Below are 17,771 nucleotides of genomic sequence, written 5' to 3' on the forward strand. Positions count from 1 at the left end.
CTCATAGGCCTTTATCACGAAAGACATTTTGACATGTCACAGTAGGAAAAGCACAGGTGTAATTAATTAAATTAGTGATGGATGAATTTCATTTAGCCGCTTCAATTTCAGGGTCATGGTATTATGCATGCTGGCTCGCTGTCACACTGCCATGGCTTACTGGGACATCTGAATGTAACAGAGACATCCTAAATGTTATCAGAAACACCATTGCTTTTTCTACTATGATGAGTCAAAATGTCTGCTGTAAAAAGGCCAAGGAACATGGACATTTGATTTGGTTAATAAATATAGGTATAGATACCTGATGACCTAGGACCAATCTAAGGCAGCATCACATCAAGATGACTCATTGAATGAGAATAAACTGTAGAAACGGGTGTAGCTGTAACAATAGTATCCATTTGTCTCTCAAGTGAGCATTTTAACAGAGGTATTTCACAGCTGCTAATAAAATTAATAATGGGTAATTTTGATTAAAGTGAGCTAATGAGCAAGCATTGGCAACAGTATTATTATCAATGCCTGCTAACTGACACTTAAATCAAACTTAATTATATTAGCTACAGCTGTCTACCCTGCTGTGACATGTGGAAAGGGTGGAAAGAGGTGTAAGCTGCATCCATAGTAAAGGGCTGCACAAAGGTGTGTCCTTCAGAGGTTCTGAAGACTTAAGATGAACCTGTGCCTCTACTACACAAAACAGTACACCATCATAGACACCGAAACTAAAAGTTCATTTGTGTCAAAGTCAAATCTTTCACTATCAGAAGTTACCCTCAAATGACCAACAAACTTGTAAATACGAGTAAACTCTCATAAGTTGCATGATATCGGAGCTAACAGGATAAGCTTCTTCAGCAGAAGTCAGCTGCCTGTTACACAAACTCCTGGGCAGTTAAGTGCTTGTGTTTCGTTTTTTAACCCTCAGTGTTTTAAAAAAAATTTTGTGGCAGTGATAGAGACTGTGATGTTTACCGTTTACTGTACGGGACTCTCACACCGCCTCAAAATGGACTGACAAGTCTGATTGCCGGTTACATGATTGGCAGCCGCAGGGTGACGTCAAGTTGCATCCCTCCAATAATCCAATTACATCATGGCTGCTCACAAGAAGTGGAGTTTATCCCTGTCTTTAATTATTTACACCAGAGATCTTCAACATGGGGTCCTCAGAGTTAGTGCAAGGGGGCTGCCAAATTATGTAAAAAATAAACTTGAGTTTCTTGTTTCAAAAATTAAAATAAGTCTGAAAATATACATTAATATGAATGCAACATTTTAAAAGCAAAGATAAATTGGCCTATTTGTGAAAAAAAAAAAACATTTACACATTGAAGATAAGCTTACTATAGGTATCTATGGTAGCCATACAGTTAAGCTTAAGTAGTCACTGTGCCTTCCGGGTGTATGTTTAACATTAAAACATGATGCATACATAATATCCATTTATTTTCATCCATTCTGCCCAGTTTAATATACAACTCAAGTGTATACAATATATGCAGTAGGGGGTCCCTACTCAGTCGGGTCATACGAGTGACTTCCAGCTTAGTCTTCTCTCTATGCATGTTTCAGCGTCTTCACTTACCAACAGATCTTTCCACCCCACCCCTCCAAATAGTGTGATAAAGAACACTAATGCCACCTACTGGTAAGAGAACAAAATGCAATCTACTGCCACAATTGTGATGGTTCAGCTGCCCCGGAGCATGTACGACATCCTCAGTTTAAATTCAGCCTGAGGCCTCTTTCATTAATCATGCCGTTGTCTCTTACTATTTCTTAAGTCTTTCCATTGGCAACAAACCCATAAAAAAACCTTCAACATCAATTAACTACTGAGGTCAACCACAAGTCATATGCAAGTTAAAAAAAAAAAAAAAAAGATACAAAAATGTGTATGTTCTTCTGATATTTATTTTTGAAAGAAACTAAAAGTCGTAGATAAATATGTACAAAACAACATTTGAGGGTAGAAAAATGATCCCATGTATGCGGTCTATGGTTTATCTAGAAGTCCATTATTTCACATTGGCAAAGTTGGTGATTTCTTCTCAGCGAGATGGTTACTCCCCTCTCAGCGCTTCCTCTTGGCCTCAAATTTGTAGATAGCTGCAGCATTGGGTGTCTCCTTTTGTACCTTCACTTTTTTGTTCTTATCCTGGTGCGCGTAAAAAAAAAAAAGAAAATCTTTGTTTATTTGACAGTCATTTGCAATTGAAACTAAAAAGCTTGTTGTGAATAAGAACATCTCCTCACCTGTAGGTCCTTGCGGGTCTGAATTTTTTGGCTTATTACAAACATTTTCTTTTCTCGGTCAATCCTCTGGGAAAGGATCTTATACTGGTGATTCCTCTGCTTGGCCAACTTCTACAGTTACAGCGAAGAGAAAACATGGAAGTGGGTTGAAATTAAAATTACGTTTATGTCACCACAATGTGATTGAAACACATTTTCCCCCCCATTTAGATGGGATGGTCCCACAGCAAATGAGGCTGATCCCCACGCAATATAAACACCGACCTTAAGCATGCGAGGCTCTACAGCTCCCTGGATGCTCTTTGTCTCCAGAGTTTTCAGAGTTGGCCTGTTGAATACTCTGCCCACCAGCTCAGGAGCTGTGTTGAGGTGGTTTGCCAGCTCAAATGACTGCACTGAGGAGACACAGTAAAACTTCCATTAAAACGTTTCCCCCCCCCCCCGGGTCACCTAATAACTACTAATAGCCCACAAAGACATTCATATTTACCTTCGGTCTTGGAATCCACAAAGAATGTATGCTTGTTTTTTTGTTTGCTGTCTGCCTCCAGAAGATGGAGCTCTCCTTTCAGCCTCTCAATTTTCTGAAAGCAAATGATGAACACGCAAAGATTTACAGGGTGTAACAAGAGAAGCCCTATGTGGGGAGGATTCATTTTACAGTGGGAGGTTAGGTAATGGCACAAACGCAGCGTATAATCAAGTCCATTTTTGTCGTGCTCTTTTATTCTAAATTTAAAAGATGTCAAATGATGTTAAATTAAATCAGTCAGGCACCAGAGGTGCTCCGTGCATGATCTATTACAGGAAAAATAACCGTACCTTAGCCTCTGCGACCCTTTTCATCTCTACATATTTGATATCCTGCGTCCTCATGACTTTCTTCTGCTCCTCTGTCACCTCCACCTCCTCATTGGCTTTTTTCGCCACGTGAACTCCATCCTGTCAACATGCCACAAAATAAGCCATACTTAATCAATTAAACAGCCAGAGATCAGATGAGAGGATTTACACAGGGTTACTCATTTTCTTGTACTGATGATAACACATATCTCACCTGCAGCTGAGAGTTGATCATGTTGTAGTAAAACTCATCTGGGTTCTTATCCAGAGCTTTCTTTCGCAGAGCAGCAAGAGTGTTTTGTTTCTTGTGGTAATCACTATAAAACAAACAAAGTAAGCAATTACAAGACTTTTTCCTCAACCATGTCCAAAGCTTGGAAACATGGAACATGTCTCCTAAACTGAATTCAACTCACTCTGCACGAAGTTTGTAGTCTTTCTTCTTCTCCAGCAATCCCAAATGTTTCCTGAAACCAGGCTGGTCGAACAAAATGACACAGTTTAGACAAGTTAAACACACTCGGTATCAATATTTATTACATATCATCACATTTACTAGATTGAGACTATGTGGACATCTCAAACGTGTCACTATGCAGGGGCATTTCATAACATAGCAGCAAGTTAGCTAGCTAGCTAACAAGCTAGCCAGCAAAACACTGAAATGCTCACCTGAGATCTTTCATGGTGGTTTCTCTGTCGGGATTTCAACGCTTTCCTGAACGAAGACATTCTGAAAAATGTCCTCGAGCGTAATAATACAGACTAGTTTAGTCAAAGCAGGTATACGTAGGGCTTTTTAGAGAAACCTCACTGCTGCTTCGGGTCTAGTGCTTTCCTGTTAGCTAAACATGTGGGTTCCGGGATGGTGGTGCAGAACGTTTTCATTTCTCTACCGCAGATTCACCACTCAACTCACATTAAAAACATCACAGTAAAAAAAAGAAATTCGGACAATTTACTAATATTAAAATATCCCGTAATTATTATTTGTCATTTGACAAGAAACGGAAACAAAATTAATTATTTTGTCTCTATATAATAAAATGCTGTGAATTTCATGCTACGTGTAACAAACAGTAGGTGGTGCTGTTGTACGCTGCTGTATGAGCCTTTTATAGTGGAATCATAGTAGAAGTATTATGCAGCTGTGGAAAGTAACTAAGTACATTAACCCAAGTATTAAAGTATTTGTACTTTACTTGAGTGTTTCCGCACGATGGTACTTTTTACTCACACTACACATTTCACAGGGGAAAGCTGTACTTTTTTAGTCTACGTCACTTCATTGACTGAGTGGCTGCTATGGTTAGCCTACTATTTACTTTGCATATTAAGATTGTAAAAACAAAACAGATGGTCAGTTTGTAAAATATTAAACATTGCTATGGATTTAACTACTCCAGAGCATTTAAAGGACTAGTAGTTAAAATTTGTGTACTTCTTGTTAAGTAAGGGTTTCAATGTAGGACCTTTTCTTGTGCCTTAACTTGGATTTTTTTTTAAATGTTGTTGTAACTTGTATGCGACTTTCACCTTAAGGCTCTGAATACTTATACCACCATTATGTGAATTAATCATTTTAAAATTAATAAATGGATGGAAATCCAATAACATTTGAACAACTTAATCCTCCACTTTCTTTAATAATGTTTCTTATCTAATAACCTCATGTAGTATAAGTTCAAAGCCCTGCAATATTTAATTTGGCTTGAAATATTCAAGACCACAAATGTTGCATTAGGGTTTACTGGCGAAGGGAAATGGGATTAATTATATCCTTTCAAGTAGAAGACCAATGTAATTGGTATCTGCCATTTAGAAGTTGTATACAAGCCAGGCCTGGCACAGGATCCACTTAGAACAAGTGAGGGCCATCACAGTGCTGCTGACTTCTGACTATGTTTTGGCTGCACTGTTCATAGACCAAATTCTGTTGGTCATTATAATGAGGGCCTGTGTTTGCCAGAGCATACAGTTAACACTAATTGGTAACAAGTTTATGTTTTTCCAACATGGACATTTATTGCATGTTTCCATTGGGGTTCCAGACCCCTGTTTTGATTTATGTCCAGACCAATAGACCTAACAGAAATTACATAGAAACTCTGTAATATTCCTTAACATTCTCACACATTTTTTCTCTCCATTTTGAGAGGGAAAAAGTGCTGCAGGAACTTGGACGATGAGGGGGTCATCACTGTACTCTGGGGGAAAAGACTATCCACTTCCTGACATGATATTTTGGGTAATGGGTAGACAAAGACAAAGCCGCAATGGCACCAGTCTTCTAATCTCACCCAGACTCCCAACCCTTTGTGGATGTGAGAAGAAGCCTTTAGGACAGAGAGAGATATTCCACTAAACAACCATTCCCCCAGCTCACTATCCCCTCACCAACCGCAAGGAATTTGTTTTATATGTGTGAGATTTGTCCGGCATGCAGAATGTTTTAGGGGTGATTAGACCTATGAATGGGATCAGTGTTTCCACATTATGTCACAGGCTTGTTTATCACTTATCAGGCTAATGCCCCCGGTTCCTGTGAAGGTCTCAGCCCAAGGCCCGACCCACTCACCCACTAACGTGTTTAACTGGGCAAACTCAGACGGCAGCCGGGAATTACGGGCAGAACGTCTGCATTCTGACTTACTTGGCTCCTTGCTGTTTAATTCACGGTAGTATTTATCATTACAAGTGAAATGCCTGGTGAGCCTCGACAGGGGTAAATACTACTTTGGAAATCAGGGGCTTGTAACAAGCTGATGCAAGAGCAGGAGGACAAGAGGTTGTGGGTTTGTTCAGGGTCAGCAATGAAGGAATGCCCTTGTGGGGCAGATGCAGATCCGTTTGGTTTTCTAATATGACCCTGTAAAAATAACACTGCTGACATATTGTAAGACTGCTGCACTTGGGCTGAGCTCAGGGCTTTGGTATGTCTCCCCTGACCATGTTGGTCCTCTTCTGCAGCAAGGCGCCAGGCCAGCCCAGTTGAAAAATGCATGAGCCAGAAGTTCCTTTCTTCGTGATTATTAAGTTGCATGTCTTAAAATTAACCCAAGGCAGCAAAACAACATCAGACAGATTTACCAGTTTGCCTGTTAAATAAGTCATTGATGGTAGTGGAGGAACTTATTTTAAGTACAATCGAGGTACTACTACTTTAATCATTTCCATTTTCTGCTACTTTATACTTGTACGCCACTACATTTCAGATGGAAATATTGTACTTTTTAGACAGATACACGTAATAATTACTTTTTAGATTAAATATTACATTAAGAAACTAAATATACAATACAATGCATTTTCAAAGATTACACCAGGGATTCACAACCTCTTTGCTTGTGACCCCTAGACAAGCAGTGTCTAGTTGGGGCCCAAAAAGAGATTTGCTCTCTAAACCTCTCAGATGGTTTAATTTAAATAACCTCCAAATATTCCCATGTACTTCTACCTCAGACATACAGTAGGTGCACTCCTGGGTGGGATTCTCACCATAACCACAAACTCTTGTAAAACACAAATTGTTTACAATTAAGCACCAATACGGTGCATATTTTCCCTGCTTGAGTTGTGTATATTGTAGCATGACTTGTTTTATATTCTAGACAATCACATCAGTGAAGAGAGGAGAAGTGGATGGGTTTAGATGAGGCAAAACATACTTCATGTGTTCTGTAAAAAAAATATTATCGCCAAGATCATCCAAAGGATCTGTTTGTGATGTTTTGTGCATCATGCCACAATTTCCACTCGCCATCATTTATGTGGTGAAAACAGACAAATACTGTTACAAGTCATACTTACATTTTGTTGGGACTTTTAACAATTTAATTGTCTCATTAGTCTGTTGCTCAGGGTGATTATGCTCATTAGAGTTAATTTTACTCAAGTGTTCCAAAACCACACATCCAGGAAAAGAAGTTTAAAATTTAACTTGAATTTCTTTTATGTCATCTGAGACATCATTATCACTGTTCACACAAATTGAATTGTATTGTATTCTTCACCTAGGGTAGAAAATATCTTAAATAGAGTTAGGTTTGATTAGCAAAAAATGTTGACATGTTTTTTCCTTTCATGTGTTCTCTTCAGTGTAATCTTTCACACTTTGGACTCATTACTTTCATTAGTTATCCCTTAACCTAACCTTTTAACTTGGTTTTCAAAACGAAAAACAGAGAGATGTTAATGGTAAAATGAGCTACCCTTAACCCTTTTACAAAGAAAGAAACAGGGAGTCATCAAGCCATTTGCCCCATGATGAATTGACAGGCATATATCCTCTAATTTGTTGCATGCAGCCTGACAGGACCACGCCTCAGAGTGCAAAATTAGAATTTATAATTAAGGGGTTGTGGGGAATACAGGGGTCAGGTCACTCTGTCAGTTGTCACAGGACCATTAAAAACAAGAGGAACATATTTGGACAGTTGTCTGAAAAGTTCTTCTGTGTTTAATGAGATATTTTGTGTGTAACACTTTGCAGCTGCTTTTGCATTTCCAAAAACATAACAGAAAATGTACATAATATCGTTTTCCTGCTTTTTATTTAGAGTGCCCAATGTGCTAAATTTGCATAATTTAAAGGTTTCATATCGTAAAAAAAAAATGATTTTAATGTCTTTTTTTATTATAAAGCAGCTCTAGGGGATAGTATATAAATACTGTGAAAGTATCAAAACGCTCAATCCACAGAGAAATGCACACAGCACGTATTCAGAAACTGTGCCTTTAAATGAGCTGTCAGGATTTCCACATGGTTGTGATGACACAACTATATAATAAATTAATAAATAAATAAATATATAGGTAGAAAATGCTGCTACAGTGCCGTTACAGTCATTCTCTGGCTGCGATAATGGTGCAGAGACGCCAAGTGAGCAGATGTGGAAGACCCAAAAACGCTGACCAATCAGAGCTGATGTGCCTTTTCTGGGAGGGAGGCTTAAAGAGATAGGTGCATTAACGGAGCGTTTCAGGGTGAATACAAGTATATTCAGACAAACAGTATGAGAAAAAGAATAACGCGTTTTCAGTATGAACCTGAAAATTAGGTTAATATGGGACCTTTAAAACAGGTGGTAAACAATGTAAATCTTCAAGAGTTAAAAGTTAAAATCCAACAATGGATTATACAACCTGCAGTGAATAGCCTAGCTGGTAGCCTATTTATTTTTTCCCAGGTTTATGCTAAGCTAACTGTCCGTCATCAACATTTATCAGACGGAAATGAGAGTGGTATCGATCTTCTCATAACTCTCGGCAAGAAAGCAAACTGCTTATTTTCTAAAATGTTGAACTATTGATTTAGTCAATTGGATCCCAGTGTTCCCATCACTCATCACTCATGGATAGCTGTGGGCGATGACTTTAAAAAAATTATATTTTAATCAGTGTTTGTATATAGTCAAAAATGTAAACATTCGATAGACTAGCAGACCAGAAAATGCATAGTGTCAATCTCAGTATTTTGCAATTGACTTGTTTTATTTCTAATAGCAGAAAAAAGGCAATATAGACACAACAGAAGTGGAACGTTTTGTCCTCAACTCAACTCTATGATTGAAATAAACCAAAACAGGCAGACATTTTTATTTTTAAGGCTTTATTGACTTTTTGTAGAGTGTAAATTTGAGTGTCTTGAAAAGTATCAGGTAGATTATGACAGCTTCTCCTCCTTCCTCAAACCAATGTTCTGGTGTGTGTCTGAATTTCTTTCAGACCGAGGGTTTCTTTTTTTTCTTCTCAAGCTCTTCCTCAGAGTCTTCGATCTCTTCCAGCACCTCAACATTCGGTAAATCATGGAAGGAGTCCTTTTCCTGCTCAGTCAGGCCCTGACTGACCTCCTCAGTCTGGATCTCCTCCTTTATCTGTTGAACCGGGGTGTTCTTATATTTTAGCTGCTCAAGTTCTTGCTGAAAAACTTTATTTTTATTCTTTTCAACCTGGATCTTTGCTGAGAACCTTTCTTGGTTGATTATGTGAGCCATTCTGAGTTCCCTCACTTGGTCCTGCAGGTTGCTGTGTTTCTCTTCAAGGAGCTCATTTCTCTCCACTTGGATCCTCTGTCCGTCCAGATCTGTGGTAAGCTGCTTCAACCTCTCCCTCTGCCAGCCACTGAGGGTTTCAGCTTGTTCCTTCAGCTCCTTCACCAACTTTTCAATAGCCTCCTTATCCTTCTCATGCTCCCTGGTCTTGTCCTGCTGCTTGGCGAATTCAGCTCGCCAAGCAAGGCCCCAACTGACCTCCTCCTCAGTCTGGTGCTTAGTGACCTCCAACAAAAATACCATCTTTCTCAGAAGTGTTTTTCTTCAGGGTCTGGATCTCCTCCTCCATTTGTTAAACCAGAGTGTCCTTGACTTTCAGCTGCTCCAGTTCTTGTTAAAGAGCCTCATTTTTATCTTTTTCAACCTGGAGCTCTGCTGAGAACTTATTTTGGCTGATTATGTAAGCCACTTGGAGGTCCTCAAAGTCTTTTTGAAGCACTTGCTTCTTTTTGATATGATTTTGAACCTCTGTGGTGATCCTCATGGTGTTCATGGTCTCTGGGTCACTGAGCCTCTTCGGCCTCTCCAGTTCATTGCGTGTGTCCTTCTCTTTTTTAATGAACATTTCTTTTAGGCTCTTCTGATGAGCCAGCTGTTCTCTAGTCTCGTCCAGTTATTTGCTGAGCTGCAGCCTCACATTATACTCCCAGCAGTTTTTGGCCCGCTCCTGCTCCAACAAATCACTCAGCTGCTTCACTTGGTCCTGCAGGTTGCAGGGCCCCCGGGGCCTCCTGCTGTTCCTCTCCTGCTCCATTTTAGCTGGTAGATTCTCCAAATTGCTTGTGTAGATGCGGTCTGTCACTGATGAACAGTTCTGTCTCTATCTGTGGTTTGTCTCACAATGGTGTGCCTCTCTCTGGAAGGTTGTATGGTACTGACTCAAGTCACAAAGTTCCATGAGAACTTATGCTGCGTTCCAGACACAATTTTTAGCCCGTAAGTTACGTCTTCAAGTCACGACTCACGACTTGATAGTGTTCCAGGCAAAGTCACCACAAACCCTTCTAACTAGCGTTAGCTAACGCTAGCTAACGTTGACGTTAGCAAGCGCTAGCTGATACTAGCGATTTCCAGTTGGCGACATATATTGGGCTTCATTGTATGTGTATTGTATGTGTATTGTTTTGATTACAGTGTGCGGATTTACTTTACGTTGCCTATTTATGTATATTTATTTCTATTTCTCACTGTTAGGGTCTCCATTGTTGTTTATTTGTGTGTTACGGGTTTGACTGCCGTTCCAGGGCACTTTCACGGGTAGAAGTTTGTGAAAACACGAGTTACGGGTTGCCTGGAACGCAGCATTATAACCTGCTGAACACTCAGAACATTCTGGAAACAGTTCCATTCTCTCTGACTCCTGTTCCAGTGACCGCTGTTCTTTAAAATGTAAAAAAAAAAATTGAAAAAAAAAAAAGTACAACTTGAGGTACTTGTACTTTACTTGAGTATCTTCATTTTTTGCTACTATACTCCACAACACTTCAGAGCCACTACATGTATCTGATAACTTTAGTTGCCAGTTACTTTTCAGATTTAGATTATTAATACAAAACAAATAAATTACGATCTATTATTATAGGTTAACAAAAAGCTACCCAGAAGTATGTAAAGTCAATACATTAGCCCCACCTTTACTAGCTGCAACATTACAGTGATGAAGACATTAATGCATTAATGATTAATCCAATAATATAACACATTCTGAAATTGACGATTGTGCATAATGAATACTTTTACATTTGGTACTTTGTTATATCTTGATGCTTATACTTTTGTACTTTTTGATTGCAGGACCTTTACTTGAGTATTTACGATGAAAACAACAATAATACAGCCCAACTACAGTAACTTCCAAAAACTGGACCCTTTTTCTGTGTTACAGATGGACCAATGGAATCATTTAGCTTTTAAAGATTTTATTAGGCTTCATTGTTCATTCTTAAGCGTATAACTATTTGCTACTTGTGCTGACAATATATTAACATTTTGTGCCCTATGGATCTAAGCGCACGGCGTGAAGCGCCTGGCGCAGGTGCGTTTAGGGCGTGAAGGAATCCACTTTTGCTAGTTTAACGGCAGAAAAAAGGGTCAGTGCGCCAGGCGCATGGTTCAAAAGTGTTGTACTTAGTGTCTTAATTCATCATAGGTGTGTTTTGGGCATAACATGCAATACCTTTAAAAGCCAGGCGCATTTGTACCTTGGCGCATTGCTATTATGATGGCGGATTTGCTGTGCACGAGCCTAGGCACATTTTACTGATGCACTGTTAAAATAACAATGAAATGCTGCGTTATTGACTTTAGACCAGGTTTTTGTTGGTCAATGGCGCGATCACTTTCCGCTGCCTCAAGATATCAATACATCAAAAATGCACCTGAACACACCTCCCTGACCAGTGCACAGATGGGCGCAGGTGCAGATGGGCGCATGTGCATTTGCTATTTAAACGATGAGGGCGCTGGATGGGAAATTGACAACTGCGTCGGTCTTAAGGTGACTACACATCGAGCCGATAATCGTCTGTCGGACAGTCTGGCGAGGTCAGTGACTCGAGTCTGTTCGGTGTGTTCCGTGCCGTCGTCCGTCCGAGGGGCCATCGGCCTTCATTTTGGCAGATTTGACATGTATAATCAGTGGGGCGGGCACTGCCGGCAGTTGGACTCAAATGACCAATCTGATTGCTAGAGTGCTAACCCGGAAACGGGGAGCGGAATGAGCATGACTAGAGTCTCTCAAAATCTGACGAAAATCTTTTAAACTGACCTTTGTCGATCTGAAATGAAGACAGATTCAGCAACTGCATAGCCTATTTCTCGCTTAAAATGTTTTCAGAAACACGTTTTCGCCATGACAGTCTGTCTTTGAATTTCCGGAGAAACCAGACCCACGTGACGCGTTCGTCCAATCAGCTGCCGGTTTTCATTTTTGGGCGACAATACAGATTAGCTGTTATCGAGACGTATTACGTCTCGTCACCTTGGTGTGTTCCAAGGCACTTTTTTGACCAACTCGAGGAGACTGATCAATCCAACTGCCTTTTCTGCCGAGGGTCGGCCGTCTGGTCTGTGTGTCTGGGCCTTTAAACTAGCAAAGACACTTGCATTGGGCTTTGCGCTCCGCTGCGCCGGGTGCAAGGTAGGGCCCATGGTCTGAGAAACTGAAGAAACCTCTTAATCCTAGAATTTGAGCTCACATTATCACTCATATGGAGTTGTGTTTCTTGCTACCTGGAAAATGAAAGACCAATAGTAATTTCCTTTTAGCTTTGATTTGGTCTCTACCAACTCCTGAGGGAAATATCTGGCTCTTTAGTTACTAAATGCTCCACTATGTTCACCAGTTGCTAACTCTCCTGTGTTCAGTGCTTGGCAACTAGTGTACAGTAGCCTGGTTGACACCAGACCCTTCTCAGTTGTAACTGAGAGTGGGTCTGGGAAAGGTTCATTGACAGTTCATTTCCAAAGGGGCGTCACCAACGGACGCCGCTCAAATGCCTCTGGGCGCAATTGGATAGTCCTTCAACCAATCAGACCAACGATCTGGGTGACGCTGCGCTTCGGTAGCCGTCATGTTGAATGTAAACAAAAAGCTGCTCGCCATCGCTGCACTATCGTCGTCGCATAAAGCCCCCATCAACGGTTGTGATTGGTGTAAAGCCCGCCTCAGCGGTTGTGATTGGTGCCTCGATTTTGGGGACATTGGAAATGTGTTTGAATGGGCTCTTCGTCAAACTGACTTGCAAAGCAAATCTCAAATTTGCCGGAAGTTCGTCAGGGTTTACCCAGGCTAAGTGTACAGTGGATTTATCACAGCTTTTTTTGCTGCTGCTGGCAATGAGGTTGATGAGAGCAATGAGACTGAAAAAAACACAGTAAAGTTCAGGCCGGAAAACCAAAACAATGACTTAAAAGACAATTAAATGCTCCGTAGAGATGAGGGGAACTGCAGAGTTTAACATTACACATAATCGTTAATATAGAAATATTGATTAGTGATTGATTTAGTTGATCTTCAACATAAGCAGGTTTGATTTAGAACAAAGAAATTAATAGAAACTGTCTCATATAAAAGCAGTAGAAAAATGCTTTCTAATATACAGTGTGGTGTTTCTGCCAACAACACTAATGTCACACACTGATTTACAGTAATGACTCAAGTGATAAGATTTAAGAAACCTTCCATGACTAAACGGCCGCCAACTACATCCAGGATTAACGTCACTCCCACTTGTTGAGTCATGACAAAAATGACACATCAGTACTGTGAAGCGATATCTAAGAGCTGCTGGTCTTTACCCTGTCTGCTAATGTCAGGGCGTACAAGGAGGACAGGACAGGACAGTCAACAAAGGTCTCTTAAGAGCAAAGTACATACACAATAAAGAGAGATACAAGTGATGGAAGTTTTATTTTATACCTAGACTGTTCCATTTTACCAATTTAATGCTCAAATATTAACATGTATTCAACTTAATCTGATTGTAATCCTTAATTTACCTAACTCTGACTTAAAATTTACACGATTTATCTAAAGCCAATCCCTGAAGTTTAGACATTTTATGACATTCAGTGGTCACTTGATATTAAATATTCAGAGTGTCCAAGCAAAGTGGGATCAAAACCCATTGTTGTGAGTGAGTAATAGCTATAAAACCATAAACCATTCAATCACCATCACTGATTCACAGGTGGAACTACAGGATGTAAGAATTATTAAAACAAAAAAGGTCACCACACCAATATTAGACTGAGCAGGTTTAGTTTGTTTGGAATTACACAAACTTGTGTGTTTATTTTACGAAAAATGTCAAACTTTTTAATTTTTTCATTCTCTGTCTTGTATATGCTGTAATAATTGATTTATTGATTGGCTAATTGATTTTCAAAATTCATTAAGTTGATTGCCTACCAAGCACTCAACACTCCCTTATTCAGAAACCTTATGAAAAACAGGCTCTGCTTTTCCATCAATACTTACCAATAAAACATCATTATATTAGAATAGACTGAAAATCAGAATCAGCTTTATTGGCCAGGTTTGTGTAAACAAACAAGGAATTTGACACCGGTTAATCTTTGCTCTCAAAGTACAACACTTACTTAACATATAAAGAATAAAAACAGAAAGGACAGTAAGAAATATATAAAAAAAAATACTGTTAAGTATAACGTACAGTATAACAATACAATAGAATTTACAAATTTACAAAAAAATATACAATAACAATTGAAGAGAGGGAAATAAAGGGCACCACAGAAACAGAGGGCCTGCTGGGAGCTCCCATCACACCCTCCTCTGCCTGGACTTCTCTCTGGTCTCATTTGAAGTCGCAGGAGGGAGGGAACGTTTTTTTTTGGGGGGGTGGGCGGGGTCTTGTGACTCACCAGCAACTTCCTCAGTAGTAGGACAAATGTAGCCGGCGAACTGCATCACTCTTCGCCGCAGAGATTTGACTAACTGTCAGAAGAAACACAAAAAGTTTTCCAGCTGACGAGCAACGCTGCAGAGCCAGCGGAGCAGCGACCTGCACACTGCTCCCAGTCCGGAGCGGGTCTGCTGACAGACAGAGAGGGAGGCGGGATACCACTGTCAGCTTACAGACTTCACACAGACTTCATACATTACTCCTGGTAGGACTTTACTTTGAATTCATACCTAGGCTATATCTGGACTTCTTTTTATATATATATACGTTATACGTGTCCACCTCTTCGACCTCAGTGGGGCTTCACGAAACGATTCTTTTGACGTAAATCGGAAATTACTCAGAAAAGTGTTCTATTGGATGGGAAATAAACTAGTGTATCCTAAATGTCATTAAACGCATCATACTGATTGTGGCAGAGGCTTTTCAATGAAAATAAATGACATAAAGAACCACTGAAGTGTGTTAACTTCAAACGTTGTGCTAGCAATAGTATAACTATTTGAATCTGTAATTAAGTTAATTAATTAAGTCATTTTAAATATGTATTATTATTATTATTATTATTATTAGTAGTAGTAGTAGTAGTAGTAGTAGTAGTAATAGTGGTGGTAGTATGGCTAGTTGCACTGTAATTATGATCTGTAAATCTTAAAATATAATTTACACCTTAAGGTCATATTTTCTCTATACTTTTCATTTTGCGAGGTTTTGCCTTTAAGGAAAAATCTGTGAGTGTAGAGATTAAAGGCGTGGGTTTGACATTATGACAAGCCTTGGTACTTCACACCTTAGTCAAACACTCTGCCTGGGGAGAAGCCTGCAACGTAAAATCACTTCCTGTGACAAATGAGGGGGTCTGGACATTTTCTTTCTGCCTGTGTGTTTTTATGCTTTCCTAGTTTGTGCCTTTTTTTTCTTCTCTTTTCTCTGTCACTCTAATCACAGTCTCACACCTGCTGTACTGTTGTCCCTCTGTATTATAATGCACACACACACAAATAAGGCCAAAAAACTAACAAATAAACAATATCAAGTCAGCGGAGCAAGAGACTGTATTGGACCGTGTGACCCGTTGAACTGTGCGGAGGAAGGATTAAGGAACAACTGTTGTGTCACAGAAGCTCCCAGCTGAGCGGTGTGTGAAGGCCTCAGAGAGCAATGTCCCTCAGGCTAAACGTGTCTTTTCTTCGGCAGCAGGAAGTGGTTTATGGCAGCGTGCATCTGGGAAGGGTGTGTCTGTGCTGCAGCTTCTAGTTTTTTTTTTGGCGTACATCATCACATCACAGCACATACAGTAGTAGTAGTGTCATCCTTGTGACGATTGTTTGGTGTTCCACCTGTTGCGTCATCTGAGCACAGTAGGCCCTGTGGGAAAGTAAAGTGTTAGGGCTGGCAAAAAGAGAACATTTGATCATTATCTTACATGTTTTCTTGGGAATGTATACGACCTTTTAGGTTATTGTGGGGATAGTGAAAAAATGGAGATGAAGTTGTTGGTCTTTGGTCGAGTCTACAGTTTTGACACTAAAGTACTTTCAAGTTTTGTCTTAGTTCCAGTTGGAAAAAAACATTTGATGTTATGACTTGGCATAACATCAAATTAGAAAGTAGTTATTTAGCTTTTAAGATTTCATTAGGCTTCACAGTTCATTCTTACGCATATGATAACCATTTGCTACTTGTGCTGACAATGTATTAAAAAACTAAGAAACCTGTTTCCTAGAATTTAAGCTTTGTTTTGGTCTCTACCAACTCCTAAAGGGAAATATCTGGCTCTTTAGCTCCTAAATGCTCCACTATGTTCACCAGCTAGTTACTAACTCTTCTATGTCTGCAAGTAGTGCACAGTGGATTTATCACAGCTTTTTTTGCTGCTGCTGCTGCTGCTGCTGCTGCTGGAAATGAGGTTGACAAGTCAGTGTGACTGAATTAAAAAAAGCAAAGTTGCACCCCGGAAAACCAAAACAATGATTTGAAAGATGCTAAAATGCTCTTTAGTGATGAAGGGTTAGGGTAGGTAACCCTAACTGCAGAGTTGGTAGTCACGTGATCCGTTGTTAATATCAAAATGTTCATTAGTTAAGCTTTAGTTTATCTTTAACATACAGAGATTCAGGCAGGTTTGTTTTAGAACTAGAATGACACTGAGAGAGCACAGACCTCCACCAAGGCATGCCCTATCTCAGTGTTAATGCAGTGTAAATTTTCCCAGTTGGGAATTTTTCCGACTATTCCTACACCACATGAATGCAGCACAAATGCCCTATCTCACAATGTTAAAGAAAGTGAAAAATAATTGGTGTATCTGCTCTGTGATTCGGATCCGCTCCAAAATGTAATGGGTTCTTCCTTGGCCCATGCTACACCCTTCCACCAAGTTTGTCCGTGATCATGCTGAAAGACAGACAAACAAACAAACAAACAAACAAACAAACAAATAGAGCAGAAAACACAACCTCCTTGGCGTAGGTAATGAAGGACTGAATAGAAAATGTCCAACATAAAACTGCTCAGTTCCTTAAATGTTATGTCATAGCCATTGCTAAAATTATGGCTACAATAATGCGGATCTCTTTTCTGTCTGTTACTACAGAAATTACACCTTGGAGGAATTGGTCTCTTAGACATAATGCTGTGCTTTCACCACTGACTGGTTATTTTTACACAAACTGTTTGTCTCAGTAACATTCAGAAATAATCCCCTAGCAGCCAAAAGCCAGTCATTCTGTCCCATTTACCATCTGGGAAGATTGCCTCGACAGAGCACGGGCTGTATAATGTATTTGTTTGCTTTCTTCCTCTTCCTCTCTCCCTCTCTGTTTCATTGACCATGGTCACATTCTTTGGAGGTCTCAGTGTTTTCCAAAGGTTAGCCCCGCGTGGTGGTTGGACCCCGGCCAGCTCTAAACTGCAGTGGGACTGCAACTAAATGACTCGGACTGGTTGTGGCTGGTTTTATGTGTTGGCATCGTTTGAAACCGGGCCAACCATAATGATGGAGAATTGGCGGTCAAGTGGTTGCAGGTGGTTAAGGAGCAGAATTTAGATTTGTGTTGAAGCAGTCCTCTTGACGTTCTGCAGTTGTCTGTCCCTCCATAGGGTATCAGAGGACACTGTTTGTGTGTGTTTGTATTGGTTCCATGACTTTCTGTCACATTCTGTGTAAGGCTACGTTCAATCA

The 17,771-nt window shown here is 39.9% G+C and overlaps 2 protein-coding genes across 2 annotated transcripts in view; one reads left to right on the forward strand and one right to left on the reverse strand.

Annotated features, from left to right (window-relative positions):
• Positions 1-1,898: 1,898 nt before the first annotated feature.
• On the reverse strand, positions 1,899-4,012 carry utp11 (UTP11 small subunit processome component). The gene is made up of 8 exons (XM_031314726.2): positions 3,778-4,012; positions 3,522-3,583; positions 3,320-3,422; positions 3,085-3,204; positions 2,753-2,846; positions 2,527-2,657; positions 2,263-2,373; positions 1,899-2,164 (listed from the first exon to the last, which is right to left on the reverse strand). Exons 1-8 carry the CDS (start codon positions 3,835-3,837, stop codon positions 2,081-2,083), a joined length of 765 nt encoding a protein of 254 aa, XP_031170586.1. The 5' UTR covers positions 3,838-4,012; the 3' UTR covers positions 1,899-2,080.
• A 10,522-nt stretch (positions 4,013-14,534) lies between these two features.
• fhl3a (four and a half LIM domains 3a) overlaps positions 14,535-17,771 on the forward strand; it is a 34,098-nt gene continuing 30,861 nt past the window's right edge. Inside the window, exon 1 of the mRNA XM_031314734.2 lies at positions 14,535-14,792. The gene's annotated coding sequence lies outside the window, so the exon portion shown is untranslated. The remainder of the gene's footprint in view (positions 14,793-17,771) is intronic.

Source organism: Sander lucioperca, chromosome 10, assembly GCF_008315115.2.
Source record: "Sander lucioperca isolate FBNREF2018 chromosome 10, SLUC_FBN_1.2, whole genome shotgun sequence".
Classification (NCBI taxonomy): Eukaryota; Metazoa; Chordata; class Actinopteri; order Perciformes; family Percidae; genus Sander; species Sander lucioperca.

Bases quoted from the DNA above. Each gene is read 5' to 3' on its own strand.
- utp11 (XM_031314726.2), bottom strand. From the start codon at position 3,837: ATGTCTTCGTTCAGGAAAGCGTTGAAATCCCGACAGAGAAACCACCAT. The intron at 3,423-3,521 runs GTGAGTTGAATT...TTTGTTTTATAG, and splicing joins GACTACAAACTTCGTGCAGA to TGATTACCACAAGAAACAAA. The intron at 2,165-2,262 runs GTGAGGAGATGT...TACGCGCACCAG, and splicing joins AGACCCGCAAGGACCTACAG to GATAAGAACAAAAAAGTGAA.